The following is a 21,644-nucleotide window of genomic DNA, read 5'->3' on the forward strand; positions in this document are numbered from 1 at the left end:
CCGCCTGAAAACCAGAACATTGTGGTCAGAGGCTATGCTATTGGGTATGGTGTAGGGAGCCCCCATGCCCAGACCATCAAGGTGGATTATAAGCAGCGATATTACACTATTGAAAACTTGGGTAAGGAGAATACGGCAATAGCAGCAAATTGATATTAGACATTATATTTATTGTTTTAAATGTTTTTATTGTTATTGCTGTTACCTGCCCTGAACCTGCTTGCAGGGGAGGGAGGGCTATAAATCAAATATTGTTAGCTACATTTTGAAATAACAATGCAAAGCAATATTGACCTGTGTATGTTCAGAATACTTCCTGGGGGTTTTTTTGGGATTTTTTGCTAGTGGCCCACTTTGTCCTAAAAGTGGCCACCATGTCCCCCCACTCTGAAGATTTTTCTGTGTTGACCAAATAATGAGAATGAAACCAATATACATTTTCTAGGAAATACCAATTTGGCTAATTATGGAATGGGAATAAATTTGACAAAATTAACCAGGGATGGGGGGAGGTTGGTTTATGTGTATGAATTTTGCTCTGTGAATATACTTTCTGATATGCCCACACAGGGGAAAGAACTTTTCTTTTACTTAGTTCATTTGCAGTCGAGATCGAATAGATTCTAAATATTGACCACATAGTTTTAGATTATCCTATATTTTCAGATTTAAGATCAAAATTAATTCTCCCATCACTTGGAGCTGGTTCTGATTCCCCGAAGAGAACATTTCTTGGTTATTAAGAGATATAGAAAACCGATATACTGTACAGGTGGCCAAATATTTGGCGGTGGTTATAGTGCAGCATATTTAAAGAGCCACCTGTCTGGTTTGTTTTACCTGCTAGTGTATGCCTGTTCATGATAGTGGTCAAAGGAACAGTAATCTGATTGGACAGTTCATTTTTCTTGAGTTACTAAATGCTGTAGTATTAACAAAGAATTTGGAATGGAAATTGGGAATAATAGTTTGGATTTTTTCCCTTTAGATCCCAGCTCCCATTACGTCATCACTTTGAAAGCGTATAACAACGTTGGTGAAGGAATCCCGCTCTACGAAAGTGCAGTGACGAGGGCTTATACAGGTAAAGGATAAGGCTTGCTCATTTGTTTTGTGGCTCCCAGCGATCAGCCTTGAATTTTAAGGTTCAAACTCCCAGTGCGTTTTATGGCTTGCAGAGCTTTTTCTTTCCATGAATATCTTGTTAAACCATATATTAAGCAAAACGTTTAAATCTGGTTATAGTTTTTTGGAATTTACTTCATAGCTGCTGCCATCACATTTTTACATTGGCCGTAGAGCACAGATTAATGTACACCAATGTGCACAAGCTCTAGCCTTGTTTCCTACAAAATTTGGCAGTGACTTTTTGTTCATTGTGAACATTTTCTGACATGCTTCAGACACGCCTGATGTATCTCTTAAGTCTCCTGTTCTTAAAGGCCCGTGTCATACAGCAAACACTGTGGCGTGTATATCACTGTTCCACTTCCAGCCGCAGACTAGGCAGCATGTACGTATGCATGCTATTCTTTAAGCTGCCCCAGGCATTTAAAGATGGGTGTATATATCCACACTGCTGCGGGAAACACCTGTGAGTACAGTTCTTTGCTGCATAACAGATGTCCCTGCCCTTTATCATGTGATGCCCCTGGGTACACTGAAGAATTTGGATAATCTTAGCTGGCCATAAACTGCTAATGCACATACCTAACTCCAGCTGCAAGCAGACTAGCCCACTAACCTTTGTGCTGCCCGTTATTTACTTTTGCTTCCCGTTGTTGATTCATGTGACTTGAAAGAATTCAGCAGGCCTTTTGGTTTTGAATTTTCTTGCTGGATCCCAGGTGTCCTGCCTTGGTGTTCCCTCAGTTTTTCTGACTCAAACAAGCAGGTCTTTTCCCTGAAAATATTTTTTTTCTAGTGCTGTATGAGGGATACTGGATGCCAGTTCTACCTCTCCCCCCACATCGTTTTGGAGATGGGATAAATTGAAGTTTTAAACCGAGCTGATGCTCAAGAACTAAGGCAGTAAACCATTTCAAATGTGTTTGTATTAAGCTTTTGGTGATAGTTGTCATGCCACTTTGTGGCTCTATTTGAGGCATGAGTTTTAAGAAGAGATCAAAATGATCACTGAAAACTTTTTTTTCCTGCTGGTCTTGTGTTGCTATTAACTCTGGCTTTTCTCTCTTTTTCTCCATGTCTCACCTTTCATTTCATCGTTATTACCCTGCATTTCCCCCCTTTTGTTTTTATTCACATTATAATGCCACCTTCCTTCTTTTTTATTGTAATACCCTACTTTTACCCATCAATTCCTTAGACACTTCTGAAGTTGATTTATTTGTTGTTAATGCTCCGTACACTCCAGTGCCAGATCCCTCCCCCATGATGCCACCCGTGGGAGTTCAGGCTTCCATACTGAGCCATGACACCATCCGAATCACCTGGGCAGACAACTCTCTGCCAAAGAACCAGAAGGTCTCAGATGCCCGTTACTACACAGTCCGGTGGAAAACCAACATTCCTGCCAACACAAAGTACAAGGTAATGATAACACTGTGGGACTGCATTAACACAGGGGTGTCAAACATAAGGCCCGGGGGCCAGAACCGGCCCGTCCGTCCAGGGCTCTTACACGGCCCGCGAGCAACTAGTGCAAGGGAAGGAACAGGAGACTGCCTGTGGGGTGGGGGAGTAGACGGAGCCACTCTGATTGTGGCTTCAGCATGGTGGAACAACCTAATCTGCAGCAGCCAAGCAGTGTGGGAGTGTCTGCCCAGGGCTGCACCGCTGGCTCTCCAGTCCGCCCATACGGGTTTTCCTTTACACACCCCTCCCAGCCCATGAGGCCTTGCAGTGAGGATACACCAACTCGGAGCTTACCAGCTGCTGTCCTTTTGACAGTTTAATATCTCTGGTAGCTGGCATTAATTTTATGGCACACATGACCTGGCCCGACAAAGTGACATTTAGGTCAGATATCTGGCCCTCATGACAAATGAGTTCGACACCTCTGCATTAACATGTTGGTTTCCTGGGTATGGCTGGCATGTTTGGTTTCACCAATGAATCTCTATGACTGGCTCATGCATCATTGTCTTCGGTTATGCAGCTGCATTGTCCACAGGGTTGAGTAACATGTCTTAACATTGAAATAACGTCAAAGTCACCTCAGCACTACAGGATTCATCTTGAGTGGGAAAGGGTGGCTTAGCTGTTTCATGGGTGTAGTGCAACCATGGTTCCTGTGAGTGCCATGGCGCTTGCTGACACCTTTCCTGGCACCCACCAAGTGCTTTCAGAAAGTGGGTGGGGCTTGATGGAGCTTTTCCCCAGCAGGGTTTCTGATTGGCTCTGCAGATCCTGTTAAACAGAGCGTCTGCCTGTGGTGTTGAAGAGGTGTATATAGCCTTGTTCCCTGACATTTTGTGGTTGGCTCCGCTTTCTGTGGCAGACATTTGGTGATTGTATCCACCAACTCGTGTCAGAATACCAAAGGTGACTGCAGGCTGAGAAGGGTTGGGGGATCCCTGATTTAGTGCCTACAGTGGCGAAAAGCGAGGACCCGCCTTTGGCTCTTCTTGCTCAGCACCGAAAAACATTTTGATAAGTCTGTGGGATTTCTCGCATAGTGCACCATTTGGGAAACGTAAATAGTTTTATTAGATAGTCGAGTTATATATCATAGGCCTATCTCTAGGGTGTCCAATGACAGAACATTGGACTGAGACAGTTTTAAATATACCCCTTTAAAGTATAACTTGCATGCCCTAGGAGAGCCAATTAGGGAAAAATTGACTCAGTTTGGCAACCATTTCTGGAGTAGGTTCCCTAATTAAGCCCAGACTTCTGGCTGATTTTCATCCGTGTACAAAAAGTGGTTTTAAAAAGCTCTGCCTTTTCTTTCTTCCCTTAAATTGGTTATATCTAGCTGGGGGGGGGGGAGAGCAGGACATGCGGTTTTCTTGGGAGAAGTTCAGTGTTAGCGGAATCCTAAATAGAACTATACTCTCCTAAGCTCATTGACTTCAGCACCTCCTCCTTTGACAAGAGTCTTGAGTAAGTGTGACCAAAATGATCAGAGATTTACATAGGTTGTAAATTGGGCCTGGAAAGCTGCTTTCATTTGGGCACCTACATATAAATCACTCAGAGAAGTGGGTTCTTCTTAAATGGCACGGCTCTTGTTTTGAACCACAATTTTTCTGTATTGAGGTACCAAATGGATGTTAAAATTTTTACCTTCCAAACAGTCACTTCACCAATTGCATGCTATTTTCTCTCGTTTCATTTTGGTCACGTTCAGTCAGCCTGTTTTCAAGGGAAGTGGCTTTGTAAACAGTGTTTTGCTTTTATAACCTTTTCTTAAGAACTGAGAGTTAAATGTCAGACTTGTTAAATGTAGCTGCAGTTTACATTACATACTCGCTTTGTAGTTTGTGAGTCTCTCCCTATATAATCTGGCTCCAGAACTGGAAGCGAACACAATGGGGGTGCATTTGCAGGGAAGAGTGGTGGGTGCAGAAGGAGTTAAGACCCCTTTTCTCCTTCTTGTCTATGCTTCCCCCCCTCCCGTAAGTAGCTCCCCCATCCCTTACTCTTCATTATCTCAGTGAATGAAAGGTTACGGCTATGCATTTGCCAAGAAAACACCTAATTTGGTCCTGGGAATCAGTCCTTCCAGCTACTTCCTGGCCTTTAATTTAGCCTGGAGTTTTGCCACAAATGTGAGCGTTTAGCACTCTTTTTTTTTTTTGGTACCAGGTTCCCGTATGAGTTCCCTTAATGAAGTACGGTACATTAGACACCGTCAGCAGGCAACTGGAAGGCTTGCTGCATAACAAGTAGACCAAAGACCTTGAGGTCATTTCTCTAAATGTATAATTGACTAGTACCAAATACTTGTATTGATTATAAAAGGAATCTCTAGCTGCCAATTGCACAAATGCTCCATTAACACTTGAGTTTGCATCACTGAGTTTGCAAAAGGGAGGTGATTAAGGGGGCGTGTAATGTGAGAACGTTCCAGACATTACCATAGGCTGAGATTTTTCTGATTCTCCTTTTGTGGATCCTTTGGTTTCTCTTAGACTGCAAATACAACCACCTTAAGCTTCTTAGTGACTGGCTTAAAGCCCAACACCTTGTATGAGTTCTCTGTCATGGTGACCAAAGGCCGAAGGTCGAGTACTTGGAGCATGACAGCACATGGGACCACCTTTGAATCAGGTATGGGCAAGTCATTTCTACAAGATGCTTCTTACAGAATCTATAGTTAAGGGCTGCTTACTTTACTCTGTACCCTGTCTTTTATATCAAGGTATCCCCAAGGTGTTTAGAACATCAAACATTTAAGGTAGAAGATGAAATAAAAACTGTCACAACCCCCTCCCCACCTACAATTATATACAATTATGTATTTTCCTTAATTGTAGACTACTTTTCTAGCTGATACTCAAAGGTGGGCTTCAAAATACAAAACAAAGCAACCCAAAGAGTGTAAAACCCCTGCTTACTCTTCTTTTTCTTCTCCATCCATTAAAAGCACAATACTAAATATACAGGCCCTGGCCTGGCTGACCCATGCCTGCCTCACTTGTCAGATCTCAGAAGCTAAGCAGGGTCGACCCTGGTTAGGACCTGGATGGGAGACCACCAAGGAAGTCCAGGGATGGTATGCAGAGGCAGGCAGTGGCAAACCACCTCCGAACGTCCCTTGTCTTGAAAACCCCGTGGGGTCCCCATAGGTCAGCTGGGACTTGATGACCCTTTCCATGACCGAATATACAGAACTTATAGACAGAGGTGGGAACACCAAAGATATAACGCAAAGGGGACATAAAATACTCTTAGCCACCTGGAGCAAGTAGGCCTCAATGTCCTTCCTAAACACGGCCAAGGAGAGGGCGAAACCTTCCTGGTTGCAGGGCACTCAGCAGTCAAAGGGTCACCAGGTCCTGACTCCCGAGTGGTCGCCTGACAGAAGGGTGACACGAAAAGCAGGACCTCTTTGGAGGCTCTCATGTCAGTCTCCAAGTCAGCAATACTGTGGCGGTAACCACAAACCCTCAGGTTTCTTTCAAAGCGGACAGAACTACAGTCCTTTGAGCAAAGGTCAGGTTAGACATAAAAATAGTTATGTAAGGAAGATTTTGAAAAAGCCAGAATACTCTACACATGTAATTGTCTCTTAATAATAGCCGTTAAGACATAACTTCATTATTATTTGGAGGGAGGGGGTGTGTCATTTAATTAGAGAACGAGCAAGAGATAAGGCAGACTTTGATTTGATCAAAGCATATCCCATGTACTCTGCGCCCTGTGGTGTTGAGATTTAATTGCATGATCTTATCTCCCGTGCGTTGGTTCTACAAATGAGTCAAGAAGCCAGAATCGGTGCTAAGAAACCTCAGAGAATCAGTGTTAGATCTCTTCACACAATCACACTCTTCAGACAATCACATGAGGCGAGGCCCAAGGAAAGTCCCTACCACCATTGGGTTAAAGTGTTTCTTGAAAACATCAACAGGAAATGGGAAGGAGCCATGGCTCAGTGGTAAAGCATCTACTTGGCATGTAGGAGGTCCCAGGTTCAATCCCCGGCATCTCCAGTTCAAAGGATCAGGTAGCAGGTGATGTGAAAGACCTCCACCTGGACCCGGGAGAACAGCTGCCTGTCTGAGTAGATAATACTGACCCGGATGGACTGATGCTCTTATTCAGTATAAGGCAGCTTCATGTGAGTGTCAGATCAGAGTTCTGTGTTCATTACTGGAGAAGTCCCCACAGGATCCAAAGTTATTAGCACACCAGAAAGCATCTCTGCTCCATCCACCTCACTGATATTATTAGGAATCCCAGCTGAAGATTGTTGGCTTACATTTCATCTTCTGCTCTAGAGAGCTGTGTCATTTATAGAAAGAAAGGCTGATGGTGAGGAGGAACAAATGTGCAGTTGCTTTTTCTTTTCTTTTTAAAAAATGAGATTTAATTGTTAAGCAGTGCAGAAAAATTCATAATTTATAAAACCATGAGGGAATCTACGTAGGTAGTTCAAGAGTGCAAAATTAGAATTTCAAGATGTTTCAGTGTAACCTTTCCCCCCCTCAGGAATGCTTTGTCGATGCATGTGTGTCTGAATATATAATCTAAATGCCTATGTACAAGAAAGCAACTCAGCTTCTCCTAAAGATGCTTCCCAAGTGTCTAAAGAGAACATTGGAAGGGAATCTTGAGTCTTGATTATTGTGGCTAGTTCAGTAGAAAAACGGATAATTACTGCAGGCCCTGCAGGCTTAAATAGCGGAATATTATTGCCTGTCCTAAAGCACGCTCATGAGGATAATGCTACTACCAATACACGCACGCCTCATCTACAATATTTTTGCAGTTCCAACTTCTCCTCCAAAGGACGTCACTGTGGTGAGCAAAGAAGGAAAACCACGGACCATCATAGTCAACTGGCAGCCTCCGTCTGAAGCCAACGGCAAAATTACAGGTGAGCTTCCTTCAGGACGGTTGGGCTTGCTGTTCAAGACGTTGGAGAATAGCCCTGGGATAGAAAGCGGTGTTTTTGAGTCTAGCAGGGCCACCCACATCCAGTGTTCTCTCTAAGCTGAGTTAGTGTGAGCTAGCTCACAGTTTTTTAGCCTCCAGCTCACACATTTTCATCTTAGCTCAGGAAGGATGGCTCCAGAGCAGACTAATTGATGCAGCAGCCAAATCACTCGCTCACAACTTTAATGCCAGTAGCTCACAAAGTAGAATTTTTGCTCACAAGACTCCACAGCTTAGAGGGAGCATTGCCCACATCCCTTCCTTTGCTACTGCCCTGAAGGCAGTTCCTTCCGAGTGCCATCTATGGAGGAGGGGAGTTTAGGCCATATCAGGCTCATGTTGGCTGAGGGGAAGAGAGGGACAAAGCATTCCCTTCTCCACAGCCGACAGGGTTAGCATCTGTGTGCTGCTCTCTGACACAGAGATATTCCTTGGTACCTTTTCCGGCTGAGTGTATACACACTTCCTCAGGCCATCCTGATTAAAGGTGTGTAGGAGAGGATGGTTTTTCCAGGGCCGTTTCTCCTGGAAGGGAGCTCTGTCAACAATATGGTCCCTGTTTCTCCCTTCCCATTCCTTTCCTCAGTTGCTGTCATTTGGGCTGACCATGCTTTGAAATGGGATAAAGATGTGTACCAAATTTATCTTTACTGTAGAACGACATGAAAGGTCTGCCCTCTGGTGGAGTGTGCTACAACAGTCTTACAAAACCTAGCTGAAACTTTTTTTTTGTTTTACTCATCCTCTTAAAGGAGCTGCGGTGGCTTAAGTGGTTAAGATGATGAACTGCAGACTGTGGAAGGTCAGTAGTTCAGCAGTTCAAGACCCGAGTTGCCGCATGACGGAGTGAGCTCCCGTCTCTGGCCCCAGCTCCTGCCAACCTAGCAGTTCGAAAGCAAGAAATTGCAAGTAGATAAATAGGTACCACTTCGGTGGGAAGGTAACAGTGTTCCGTGCGCCTTGGTGTTTAGTCATGCCTGCCACATGACCACAGACACATCTTCGGACAGCGCTGGCTCTTCGGCTTTGAAACGGAGATGAGCACCACAACCCTAGAGTCGGACTCGACTGGCTTTCGAGCAAGGGAACCTTTACTTTTACCTTTACATCCTCTTAAAACATGTTTACTTATAGTTAGGTTAGAGATCCTTGTTAGCACTTTACACCAGGAAGCTGCAGCAAGGTTGTTTTATCCACGTTGCCTAATAAATAGGGCACCGATCCATGGTATCTGATCAGCACCAAGGCTGTCCCTCATCTTTCAGTTCTCCTACATTCTCCACAAGCAGCTTTGTACTGTAATATGTCAGACTGTAGCATGTCCTGTTGTTATAAACTTTGAATCCCACATTTATGTTAGGCCAGGAGAACCCTAGCCTTTGTCCATGTGGTGTTAGTGAGAAACACGTCCACTCATAACCATTCATAAGCCAGTTTGGTGTAGTGGTTAAGTGTGCGGACTCTAATCTGGGAGAACCGGGTTTGATTCCCCACTCCTCCACTTGCACCTGGCTGGATGACCTTGGGCAAGCCGTAGTTCTGATAAGAGCTGTTCTTGAAAAAGAGCAGTTTCTGTCAAGAGCTCTCTCAGCCCCACCTACCTCACAATTACCAACAATAACCTATACATAACATCACATCTCTTCTTGAACTTGTTAAGACTGAAAAACAAAACAAAACTAACCCTTCACAGATCGTGTCCAATTATAAAATTTTTCCCAATTTTTTTCAAAGGTTTTATCATTCTTCCCCTTTAGGATATTAGATAATTTATCCATTTCGGCCACTTCACATATCCTCTGTATCACCTCAGTCCTTTCTGGAATTTTCGGATCTTTCCAGTATTTGGCGTACAGAATCCTAGCAGCAGTAAAACAATGAACCAACAAATGTTCCCCTACTCTCCCATAGGACTTGGGGATCATATTTAGTATAAAAATTTCAGGCTTAAGAGGGATTTGAGATCCCATTATTTCCCCCAACAATTTGCTTATCATTGTCCAATATTCCTTCGCTTTACAACAGTGCCACCACATGTGAATATATGTGCCAACGTTAAGCTTACACTTCCAGCACATGTTAACAGTCGTTTTAGCAATCTTAGCCAACTTGACTGGGTACATATACCATCTCAAGGCAACCTTATAAATATTCTCTTTAAAGGAGGTAGCCCTAGTAATTTTTATATTGGTATCCCATATTTTTAACCATTTGTCTGTTTCTATATTGTAACCTAAGTCCTTATTCCAGGCTTCCAGACTTAGCCTTACCACTTCATCTTGCATTTTATCATCCAGTAAATAACCATATACGTTTTTTATTATTCGCCCTCCCGACTTAATCCAAACTTTTTCTAAATCTATAGGTTGGACATAAAAACCATATTTTTGATCTTCCTTATATCTGGAATATAATTGCATTACTTGTAACCATGATAGATCCTTATATTGCACCTTCAAATTTTCAATTGGTTTAAGATTATTTGCGTTATCTAACAGATCTTCATAGCATAATTTCTTTTCATGGTCATACAAGTTTGGGTTAGCAAAAGCCTCAATGGGGGATACCCATTTGGGTGTTTTCAGAAAATACCGTTGCTTCAATTCATTCCATATTTTAAGTAATGAACCTCTTATATAGTGTCTTACAAATATGTTTTTCCCTTTATTATACCAAATAGTGGCGTGCCACCCCATAGGGAGGTCATGGCCCTCCAATTTGAGAAGCCTACTGTTTACCAATAAAACCCAGTCCTTTATCCACAACATAGCGGCAGCTTTATAATAAAGCTGCCACTCAGGTAGGCCAAGACCACCTTTCTGTGTCCTTTCTTGCATAACTTTCAATTTAAATCGAGGTTTTCGAGCTTGCCAGATAAAGTTTGAAACTAGTTTACCCAAGTCTTTAAAAAAAATTGGACTCCTTATAACAGGTAAGACTTGAAACAAAAACATAAGTTTTGGGAGAATACACATTTTAATAGTTGCCACCCTTCCCAACAATGACAGCTGAAGATCTTTCCATTTACCTAAATCTGTTTGGATTCCAATCAGAATTTTTTTGTAGTTATTTTCAAATAGGGTGCCACACTTATTTGTTAGCCAACAAATGTTGTGTCTGTTGTGGGGAGGGGAAGGGAAAGGAGTTTGTAAGCCGCTCTGAGACACTTTTGGGTAGTGAAGGGCGGGGTATAAATCCAATCTCTTCTTCTCCCCTGCTGAGGAATTTTCTTATTACGGATACCTGCTGGATGCATCAGAGATAGTAGAGCATCATTAGTGGTACGCGACTGTCAGTGCAATCCTAAACAGGGTTACACCTTCTAAATCCATTGAAGTAAGCGGGTTTAAAATGGTGTAGCTCTGCCTAGTATCATGCTGTAAATGTCCTGGCATGCCATTGACCACATTGAATTGGGGTTATTTCTTTGATCGCTTAAAGTTTGATCTGTATATCTTGTCTTGCTTTCTCGCAATTAATTTTCTTTTTAATTTAAAAGCCTCCTCTTCTGGGCTCAGAGCTGTCTTCTGCAGCCGCTTCCTGCTAAGACCAAAACATTAGCCTCAGAGCTTCCTGCTAAGACCAAAACATTAGCCTCAGAGCTGAATTTCATGCCAATTTCTGCCACTTTAAAACTATGCTTGCATGAGGAGTGTAAAACATGAATCCATGGTCTCAGATCGCAACGCTGTCATTTTTCAAGGAGCATTAGAAATGTGTTGGAACCTCAGTGGATCAAAGAACACGATGCAGTTGAAATCTGTGTGAACTGGCCCACTGGTAGAAAAACGAGAATTCATTCCTGCCATACCAGAAATGAGCAGATCTGTGTTCCACTGAAGTCAATGACTTCAATTAATCTGGATTGTTTTGTAAAGATTTAGGGAATGTATTCTGTGAGCTAGCAGATACTAATTGATCAAATGACCCCAATTTCTCTTCCATAGCAGCTGTAATGAATTATGCAATTGCTTCTTTAGCTTCACAGAGAGAGAATTGCAAAGGGAACTTGAGGAGGAAGGGTTTATCTAGTGGTTTCAAGTGTCATAGACAAAATGTACTTAGTGTTCTCAGAGCATTTAGAGCCCTTGGAAATCTGTCTTTGTAATTTACCAATTGCGTTCTATTGTGCAGGGTACATCATTTACTACAGTACAGATATAAACGCTGAAATCCATGATTGGGTCATTGAGCCGGTAGTAGGAAACAGACTGACGCACCAGATTCAAGAGTTAACCCTTGACACTGCGTATTATTTCAAGATTCAAGCCCGCAACTCCAAAGGCATGGGCCCTATGTCAGAGGCAGTGCAGTTCAGAACACCTAAAGGTAAGCCTGTAGTGCAGCTGAATGTCTTTTTGCAATGTTTTCTGCTGATTAAACAATATGGGAATAATAATTATAAATCTAGTCTGCTGGTGAGAAGGCACACTACGAGTGCATGATCTTTCTGAATCTATGTGAATACCTTGTGTGTGAAGGACTTCAGGTCTACATTGCTTATGGCAGAGGGGAAAGGAGCAAACACAGGGTTTTTAAGCTGTTCCAAAATGGGTCAGTATGGCCCAGTGTAGTCAGATCTCAGAAGCTAAGCAGGGTCAGCCCTGCTTAGTACTTGCATGGGAGACCACCAAGGAAGTCCAGGGTTCCTACGCGGAGGCAGGCAATGGCAGACCACCTCTCTTGCCTTAAAAACCCTACAGGGTTGCCATAAGTCAGTTGTCACTTGACAGCACTTCCCACCACCAGTACCAAAACAGTACATGGAAGTTAAGCATTTTTTAGGCCATGTCTCTGGGTGGGGCCTGTGATTCAGATGTCTTTTCCTGTGTTCATCTCCATTGTTCTCGGAGTGGCATCCTCCGCTATCTTTTGGAAAATGTAAACGCTCAAGCTGTTGTTGACATTAGAGGTATCTATGAAAGGGTGAGTACTTGCCAGGACACAGCTTACCACGCATTGCCTTTTTTTCCTTTTCCTTTTTTTATTATTATTTTTATTTGACAAGTTTAAAATTCACATACATACTGGGGCGAAAAGCAATAAAAGCATCCCAAAATTGTTTCATAAGGTAACAGTGACAATATAGAATTAGTAACTCTATGAGCTCCCTCAGTACGGGGGGGGGGGAGGAATGGATAAATGAGAACATTTCCTCATCGCATTGCCATTGTTCAAACAGTTGCCTGTTACCTGGGTTGATACTGTTTGGCGCAAGTGAATTTGTGATAATGTGTCAGTTATCACAAAGGGGTCTCACTGTGAGAGGAAGTGTCTAGCAACACACCATAGTAGCTGTCATATTCTTAAATATGAACGAATGCATAAATATTCCATGATTTACTGACACAGGATATGAGCAGGTCTTACTGTAGCATACAAACAAGAGTTGAAAATAATCCTGGGAAGGTAAACCTTCAGTTCCATACCGGTAGCATTAATTTGATTCCCCATTTTAAAAGATATTCTGTGCCAGCGATTTCTTTTGTAATACCTTCCGATCTGGTGATCTTTTCTCTCATTTGTTTCTTCCTCCGTGCTTGTCCTGGTAGCTGAATCTTCAGATAAAATGTCTAATGATCAAGGTAAATGAATGGATGTGCTTTTCTGTGTCGCTCTTTCTCTTGCGAGTACTCTTCTTTGTCTGTCTCTCTCTAATCTGAGCCAAGAGGAAAGGTGGGGTATAAATATTTTAATTAATAAATAGATCAGTAAAACTGTAGTTGTGCTGTTAAAAGATACTGGCAGCTCCAAAGCCAAACAGGGAGCATTGTCTGAGATTTAGAAATCCTTTTAATATATGGTTAGGTTAGACTACAATCTCTCTCTCTCTCTCTCTCTCTCTCTCTCTCTCGTAATAAAAGAATATGGATTTATGAATGTTCAGAGTGGATATATCAAGTGTATATAGCTTGAGTGGTGGTCCTGCTGTTGGAAGTGTTTTCAGATGTAACATTTTCTCTTCAGGGTTGATTTCAGCCTCATAGTCACTGTTCAGAGAACCTCATAGTCACTGTTCAAAGGGCTGGCTGTGCAGAGTTCTGGCTTGCTCTGTTATGGGACCTAAGGCAGTGCACCTGCACCATGGGGGAGCGGAATGAGATGGTTGGCCTTGAATCAAGCATTTGATTTGCTGAATACTATCACAAAGTGAGGCTGCGGTGGTTCAAGTGGTTAAGACGCTGAAGTGCAGACCGGAAGGTCGGTAGTTCAGCAGTTCCCCGAGTGCTGCATGACAGAGTGAGCTCCTGTCTCTGGTCGCAGCTCCTGCCAACCTAGCAGTTTGAAAGCAAGAAACTGCAAGTAGATACCCTGTTTTCCCGAAAATAAGACCTACCCCCAAAATAAGCCCTAGCAGGATTTCTATGCATTTGTGGTATAAGCCCTAGTGTGTCTTCTTGAGAAAAAATAAATATAAGACAGTGTCTTATTTTCGGGGAAACACGGTAAATAGGTACCACTTTGGGGGAAATGTAACTGCGTTCCGTGCGCCTTGGCGTCTAGTCATGCCAGCCACATGACCACGGAAACGTCTTTGGACAGCGCTGGCTTTTCGGCTTGGAAATGAAGATGAGCACCGCATCCCTCGAGTCGGATGCGACTGGCTTTTGAGCAAGGGAAACCTTTACCTATCTCTGCCACTGGTGTTCTGGACCAGAATGGAAGCTGTGGGCACTTTGTTGGGGAAATGTGTGCCTTGACCCCTTTTGGAGGAGGGAGTATGTCTCTTAGATATAACACACCACTAAAAATGGAGGCTGCATCCATCAGTTCACATGGGAAGATGCTCTGGTGCCAGCCTGTTCATAGCAATGGATCACAGAACTCCTTGAGACGCACTCTTGTCCAACCGCGAAAGAGTCAGGTGCCCTGGTGATGAATAAGTGCAAATGTGGTTCTATCTCAACTCATGCCTTGATGAAGTGGTGTGTCTAAAGAGAAACAAGTAGGGTTGTAGTTGTAAAGTATGAAGGGTTTTTAATCATTAATTTGATTTCACCTTACCCACTGATAACTAGGTTTATTATCTAGGAATATGGCATCCAGTTGTAGCCTCCTGGCTCTGGGATTCAGAGGTTTAGAGCCTCTGAATGTGAAGGTTCCCCTCAGACACCATGGCTGGTAGCCTTTGATAGACTTATCCTCCATGAATCTGTCTAATCCCCTTTGAAAGCTGTTTATTCCTGTAGCCATCCCTATAACCCTCTGACAGTGAATTTAGTCACTCTCTGTGTAAAGTAGTTTTTCCTTTTGTTCTTCCGGAACCTACTGCCCGTCAGTGTCATTGGATGCCCTCGAGTTCTAGTATTTTGGGAGAGGGAGAAAAATGTCTCTTTATCAACTCTTTCTGCCTCGTGCATAATTTTATTTATTTACTTATTATTTCGATTTATACCCCGCCCTCCCCGCAAACGGGCTTATAAACCTTTCTTATATCTCCCCCTTACTTGTCTCTTTTCTAAACTAGGAAGTCCCAGATTCTTTAGCCTTTCCTCATAGGGAGGGTGCTCCAACCCCCTAGTCATCTTGGTTGCCCTCTTCTGTAGTTTTTCCAGCTCTGCCAGGTCCTTTCTGAGATACAGGGACCAGAACTGTACACAGGATTCCAAATGAGGCTGCACCATAGATCTATATAGGGGCATTACAATATCGGCCGTTTTATTCTCAGTCCCTTTCCTAATAATTCCTGACATAAGAGTTTGCCTTTCTCACCTCTGCATCCCACTGGGTTGACGCTTTCATTGAGCTCTCCACTACAACCCCAGGATCTTCTCCCCTCTCAGTCTCAGCAAGTTCAGACCCCATTAGCTTATGCTCGAAGTTGGGATTTCTTTGTACCAATGGGCCTCACCTTTCACTTCCCAGCACTGGACATCATTTGCCACCACATTGTCGCCCACTCACCCAGTTTGTGGAGGTCCTCTTGGAGCTCTTCACAGTCAGCCTTAGTTTTCACTGAGTTTGTGCCTGCAAACTCGGCCACTACACTACCCACCCCTAGTTCTGGATTGTTTATGAATAATAAATTGGATTGTTCTGGATTGTTTATGAATAAATGAAATAGTACCGGGCTGGCCCCAATACCAATCCTTGTGGGACCCCACTGCTTACTTCTCTCCATTATGTTATTTTTGCATGCGTTGTGTCATAACCGTGACTCGGTACTGCTGCTTCCTTGCCACACAGTTATTATCATGTAATATATATTAGATGGATTTTCTCAGGCTGCAAACTTTAATCAGTTTAATCAGTAGGTTAGTTAATTAAAAGTTCAAACGCCTTAGGCCATGAGGGTAAATTGCAATATCTATTTCAATATATAGGGCTACAAGGCTTCGTCCCATTTAACAATGCATTCGTGATTTTTGGGACTCAGTGATTGTTGTATCTTGAAGGCACTTTACTGGGTATTTTGTTGATATGCAAATATCTTTGCATTTTAAAGTGGATTAATTGGTTAAAAGGCTATTTTGAGATTATTTAAATCAGTTGATGGCCATAACGGAAGGACGGGTTTTTTTCCAGGATGGACTCAGCGACTGTTACAATCCAGCAGGTTCTGGTCGTGTTAAGGAAATAGATTCAGTGGTTCTGGTCACCCCTAGTTTTAAAAAACAGGTATTTGCCAGCTATGGACCTATGAGAGAGAGAGAGAGAGCATTATTTTTTTTCCTGTTTGGCATAAAGAAATCCCAGAGAGGAGCAGCTCAAGCGCGACCCTCCGCACTCACTTTGGCATTCATAGCAATTTTCTAATCTTAGTCCGTATCAAAAGAAGCCGGGGCTGTCAAAACTCTTCAGAGAATCTTCTGTTAATTCAGCTCTGGCATGAACTCCTGAGTCTCCTATGTCACATATTGCTGCTCCTGCAGTTTGACTGGACAGAACTACACTGTAATGGAGTGAGTTTGGAATAATAACATGGAAGGTCCATTGTTTAATCTTCAACTAAATGACTAGCAATCAGGTTTAGGGATTTAGGGCATGAACCTAAATAAATGGGCATCTGACACCAGGTTTGCAGCTTCCGCACTCCCTTCCATGCCTTCTCAATTAGGATTTGGTCACAGGCTGTCTGTGGAGGAATGTGTAGGGTTGTGTGGGATGATGTATCCCCTTGAGTATTAAAATGGAGGAGTAAGTCTTGAGGAACAGACAGGTTGGGTTGTCCTTGAGCATTAACAAGGGAACAGGAATGTCAAGCCAGTTGCAGGATCATCTCCCTGTGTTGCATCCTGCCTGGGGGACACACACAGCTTGGCCACTGCTTTGGTAAATAGTGCAGAAGCATATATGTGGTTCATAGAAGGGAGATCTTCCATCATGACATATGCCCTGAGGAGTAGCACCAGAGGGGCATGGCAGGCTAAGATAAAGCACGTTAAGCCAAGGCAACATCATACTAAGAACCAACCTGTGGTCATCGGTTGGAATTTTCCCACTTTTCCAGTTAGTTCTGTGGCAGCACTAGCAGTAGAACTGGAAAGTAAGAATAGCCCAGGTCACACATAAAGTGACTGGGCAGCCATTAGGACTGGGCTGAAAGAGGATGCTTTGCTTTCTTTCACACTTTGAGTCCAGTGGCACCTTTAAGACCAACAAAGTTTAATTTTGGGTATAAGCTTTCGTGTGCATGCAACACTTCTTCAGGTATCTTTGAGTCCAGTGGCACCTTTAAGACCAACAAAGTTTAATTCTGGGTATAAGCTTTCGTGTGCAGGCACACTTCTTCAGGTATCTGAAGAAGTGTGCTTGCACATGAAAGGTTATTCCCAGAATTAAACTTCATTGGTCTTAAAGGTGCCACTGGACTCAAGTTTGTTCTATTGCTTCAGACCAACATGGCTACCCACCTGAATCCTTCTTTCACACTTGTTATCCCTGAAAATTCTTTTTCTTGGCCTTCCCTCTTCTCCGCACTTGACACGTTAACTCATATTGCTCTGTGTCTGAATCACTCAGTGATTCCTGACTGTATCGCATAATTACATGCTTTCCTACACTTATTCATATGGAACGGGTGTGATAAGCATGTTGCAAGTCATCCTGTGATGCCCCTGTGTTTGTTAATTTGCTATTTTATTGGCTGACCTGATCCATAATGCTATATTTATGAAAATTATTGCCAAGAGGGTGGTTTGGCAGTGGGAGGTTCCACTCCCATGGCTAGAGGGTAAAAGTGCTAGCTGGCGTCTCAGAAAAAGGCTGGAACACTGTTTACGTCAAATATGCTATCATTTTAATGCCAGGAAGCATGTCTGGGCAAGATACCTACAACGCTTTGAAACTTCTAGCAGAGGCTTTGGTTTCTTTTCTTTCGTAATGAAGTTCTGTTACCTTTGTAGAATCCCCCCCCAATAAAAGAGAGCTTTTTCTGTTATCTTGACACCACCACAAAAATGTGTGTGTGTACTCTTTTATGCTTGTCTGTGAGTGAGAAGGAACATCAAAAAGTCTCCTTTGAGAGGAACACTGCAGCCATATTTTTCACAGTCTGAATAAATAATGCTTTTATGGACCTGTAGGGAGGCCGTTTTGTACTATATTTGTTTAAGTTTTATATAAACATTTGTTTCTTAGCATATTGGCTTCTTTGGTGTATTTTCCTCTTGAACAAGATACACAACAGTACTTTAAAAACAAACACTATTGGAAACAAAACACACACAAAACCAAGAATTTCGGATTCAAAACCTATGTAACTTCAACTTCAAAACATTGACAAGCTTTGTAAAAAGAAATTGTGTTGTAATAGGGAAGAAAGGCAAGTTAACTTTCAAATTGTGTACAAGTGAACTGAAACTGCCTAAACATGCAGTCTTTTCAGTCATCAGTATCTCTGATTCTCAAATCTGAGGATATGTAAATCCAGAGACTGGAGCCATGAACAGATGATACAGATCTTTCTACAAACCTGAAACAAGCAACAGGTTTGCCAAAAAAAAAAAAAAAAGAGTCTGAAGTCTTTAAAAAATTACATTTGGGAGTTAACATTCCCTCAATAACAGAATCAGTTAAGAAATGAATGACCTCTCAGTGGCCCTTATGGGGGTTGCTAGGCAACCACAGCACTGTAGCCTTGGTTTCTGTCCCTAAAAGGTGAAGGGAAGGAGAAGGGCCCTTTCTAGGTCTGTTTTCGCCTTTGGGGGGAGGACTATCAGGGCCAGGCCTGTCAGCAACCACCCCACAAAAGCCAGTGTAGTTTAGGGGTTAGAGTTTCAGACTAGGATCTGGAGGAACAAGTTTCGAATCACCACTCAGTTGTGAAAGCTCACTGGGTGACCTTGAGCCACACATTCTCAGCCTAACCTACCTCACAAGGTTGTTGTAAGGATACAATAGAGGAGAGGAGAACAGTGTGAGCTGCTTTGGGTCCCCTGTTGTGGAGAAAGGTGTGGCCTACGGGGAGGGCGGGATAAAAATCTAAATAATAAATAAATAAATAAATAAAGTATAACTGAAATTTAAAAATACAGTTGGAAATGAGGGGCAGATATAAGGTCGGGTGGGAAGGAGAGAAGGAAGCAGGGAAAGGCTATGGAGGGAGGGAGCATGAAACGAGATGCCCACCTGTGAGTCCTCATGGGTCCCCATAACTTATTCTAGTCTACAGCAGGTGTTCCCAGCCTTTCTGAGCCTGTGGGCACCTTGGGAATTCTGACACAGTGTGATGGGCACAGCCACAAAATGGCCGCCACAGCTTACCTTCAGTCACACAGTGAAGATCCTTGTGCTTGTGGTGGTAGCTGCTGCCAAAGCAACATTTTTTAAAACCTGCACAGCTAATCAAAATTCCAGTGGCCAATCAGGAGCCTTGCTGGGCAGAAGCCTCAGGTAGCCATACGCACTTTCTAAGAACACTTGGCAGGCACCAGGAGTGGTGTTGGTTAGGGTTGCCAGCATCCAGGTAGTGGCTGGCGATCTCCAGGTTCACCTGGAGAAAATGGCCACTTTGGAAGTTGGATCCTATGGCATTATGCCCCAAACCCCGCCCTCCTCAGGCTCCACCCTCAAAACTCCAGGTATTTCCCAACCCAGAGCTGGCAACCATAGTGTTGGTGAGTATCATGGTGTCCATGAGCACCACCTTGGGGACTCCTAGTCTATAGTCTTAAGCTGCAGGTGGGCTATTAATTGCATAGCCTTTGCCATTCATAGAAGCCTCTCTGTGTCTCTTGCTCGGTCATCCTTCTCTTCCGCTCTAGCTGAGAAGAGGTGGGACTCTCTGCCGTGGCAGATTCCTGCTTCTTGGATTCAGCTTCTGTGGGAGTAAGTGAAAGAAAGTGGCTCAGCACTGGCTGATGAGAGGCTAAGATCTTTGACCACCAACAGTTGGCCGTAGCCAGAACGGCATCTGAGAGTTTGAATGTGGAGAGGCAGAAAAGATTCTTCCTTCTCTTGGGCTGTTGATGCTTGCCCCCGCTGCTGCAGCAGCAGCAGATAAGTTGGTTTACAGAGAGGAGGAAGGAGCGGAAGAAGAATTCCTCTTTGGCTCAGATACATTTGTACTGAAGGCAAGCATTACAATCTGCTGCGGCTTGTAGTCAGAGTATAGTATAGCATTATTATGCCCACTTAGAAACAGTTGCCACTAGGAACTATATAAGCTGTGGCAGCTGCCCTCACCAAGTGAGAGACCTCCCCACACATGCCCAGAGTTCCTCACACGTTCTCTAACAAGACGCAGATGCTTTTCTCTTCTTCTCTTCAAAGGCCAGTGCAAATAAAACAATAAGATTTCACCTCTATCCTTACTCCTCTGGGCAGTAAAGAAAAGTTAGGGGAATGGTGAACTCTTCAAAGGCTAGTGCACAGCAATACTTTTCCTCCTTCCACTCCAAGTCCTCTGGGATTTGCAGAGAACTTACCTTGAAATCCAGTAGGATTTCTTGAAGAAAACAAACACACCCTACTTATTTTCAGTTGGTTTCAAGCAGGTAGCTGTGTTAGTCTGTAGTAGCAGAACAAGTTCTGAGTCCAGTAGCACTTTAAAGGCCAGCAGACTTTACCATGGGTACAAGCTTCCATGAGTCAACTCACGAAAGCTTATATCCTGGTCAGCTTTTGTCTCTAACGTGTTATTGGACTTGAATGTTCTTTTCAGTCAGCATTCCCCAAATAATGGTCACAAAATGTGCCGACCGGTTTTTGATCAGCATGGGTTTTTAACATCCTTCTATAAGAAAATGTTTACTATCATCTGCATGGGCTGTGGTGTGGTAATCGGTGCTGTGACCATCCTATAAATCCCAGCCATCCAAGATTTGGGATTTATTGAATTGTGAAGGAAGAACGGAGGCTCTGGTGTTTTCACAATCCTGTGTACTTTTCTTCACTTCATCAAAGGAATGAGTGGTTCAGTATTTGTCGCAGTGTGTTGTGTGAAGACATCTGTTTAATTATGAATACTATAGTTCATTTGGACAGGCACTTCCAGAAAAGGCCTGCAACATGCTTGGGGTATGTGTATTTCTGGCTTATGTCTGTCCATCTAAAAATAAGAATTAGGTAACATGTTAAGCAGTAGGTTTTGGAAAGTTGAGTAGGACCTGAAATATGAATAACTTGACACAATTATAGTTTTTTCCCCTCCAGCTGCGGGATCTGCAGGAAAAGGAAACCGTCCAATGGATGTTGGGACAGACTATAAGACACCCGTGGGTGGTAAGTAAAGATCTTGGAAGTGCATTTATGCCGAGAACTGGGGCGCTGAAAGCCATTCAGATAGAGAGCAAAGTGAGACTAGACCCAATACCTGATATTGCAGGCTTGTCACCAAGATGTAGCATGGATTTTCTCCAGCACAAGCAGTAGCTTTCCAGGATTTCATTCTGACCAACCAAATGCTTCAAGGCCTGCTGGTAAGTCTTCATGGTGGCAACTGAAGCCAACTTTGTTCTAAAAATCCCCCACTGTTCTGGGCTACTGATAAGGAATGCAGGAGATGAATTGTAAGGGTATTTGCAGTGCAGTCCTAAGAACACTTCCCCAGGAGTAAGGCCAATTGAGTAGACTTCAGGAGGATTCTGAGTAGACCTGCTTTAGGATTGTCCTGTTGGTGTCTTGAATCATTCCCCAGA

At 43.2% G+C, this 21,644-nt stretch overlaps 1 protein-coding gene across 1 annotated transcript in view; it reads left to right on the forward strand.

Moving 5' to 3' along the window:
• Window positions 1-21,644, forward strand: part of NEO1 (neogenin 1) — a 125,172-nt gene that overhangs the window by 75,094 nt on the left and 28,434 nt on the right. Inside the window, exons 16-23 of the mRNA XM_015425677.1 lie at window positions 1-121; window positions 989-1,084; window positions 2,375-2,550; window positions 5,097-5,235; window positions 7,397-7,504; window positions 11,698-11,892; window positions 13,116-13,148; window positions 21,160-21,228. Of these exons, the coding sequence (XP_015281163.1) occupies window positions 1-121; window positions 989-1,084; window positions 2,375-2,550; window positions 5,097-5,235; window positions 7,397-7,504; window positions 11,698-11,892; window positions 13,116-13,148; window positions 21,160-21,228 (937 nt within the window). The remainder of the gene's footprint in view (window positions 122-988; window positions 1,085-2,374; window positions 2,551-5,096; window positions 5,236-7,396; window positions 7,505-11,697; window positions 11,893-13,115; window positions 13,149-21,159; window positions 21,229-21,644) is intronic.

This window comes from Gekko japonicus, unplaced genomic scaffold (genome assembly GCF_001447785.1).
Source record: "Gekko japonicus isolate JY-2015 unplaced genomic scaffold, Gekko_japonicus_V1.1 scaffold1259, whole genome shotgun sequence".
In the NCBI taxonomy this organism is placed as follows: domain Eukaryota; kingdom Metazoa; phylum Chordata; class Lepidosauria; order Squamata; family Gekkonidae; genus Gekko; species Gekko japonicus.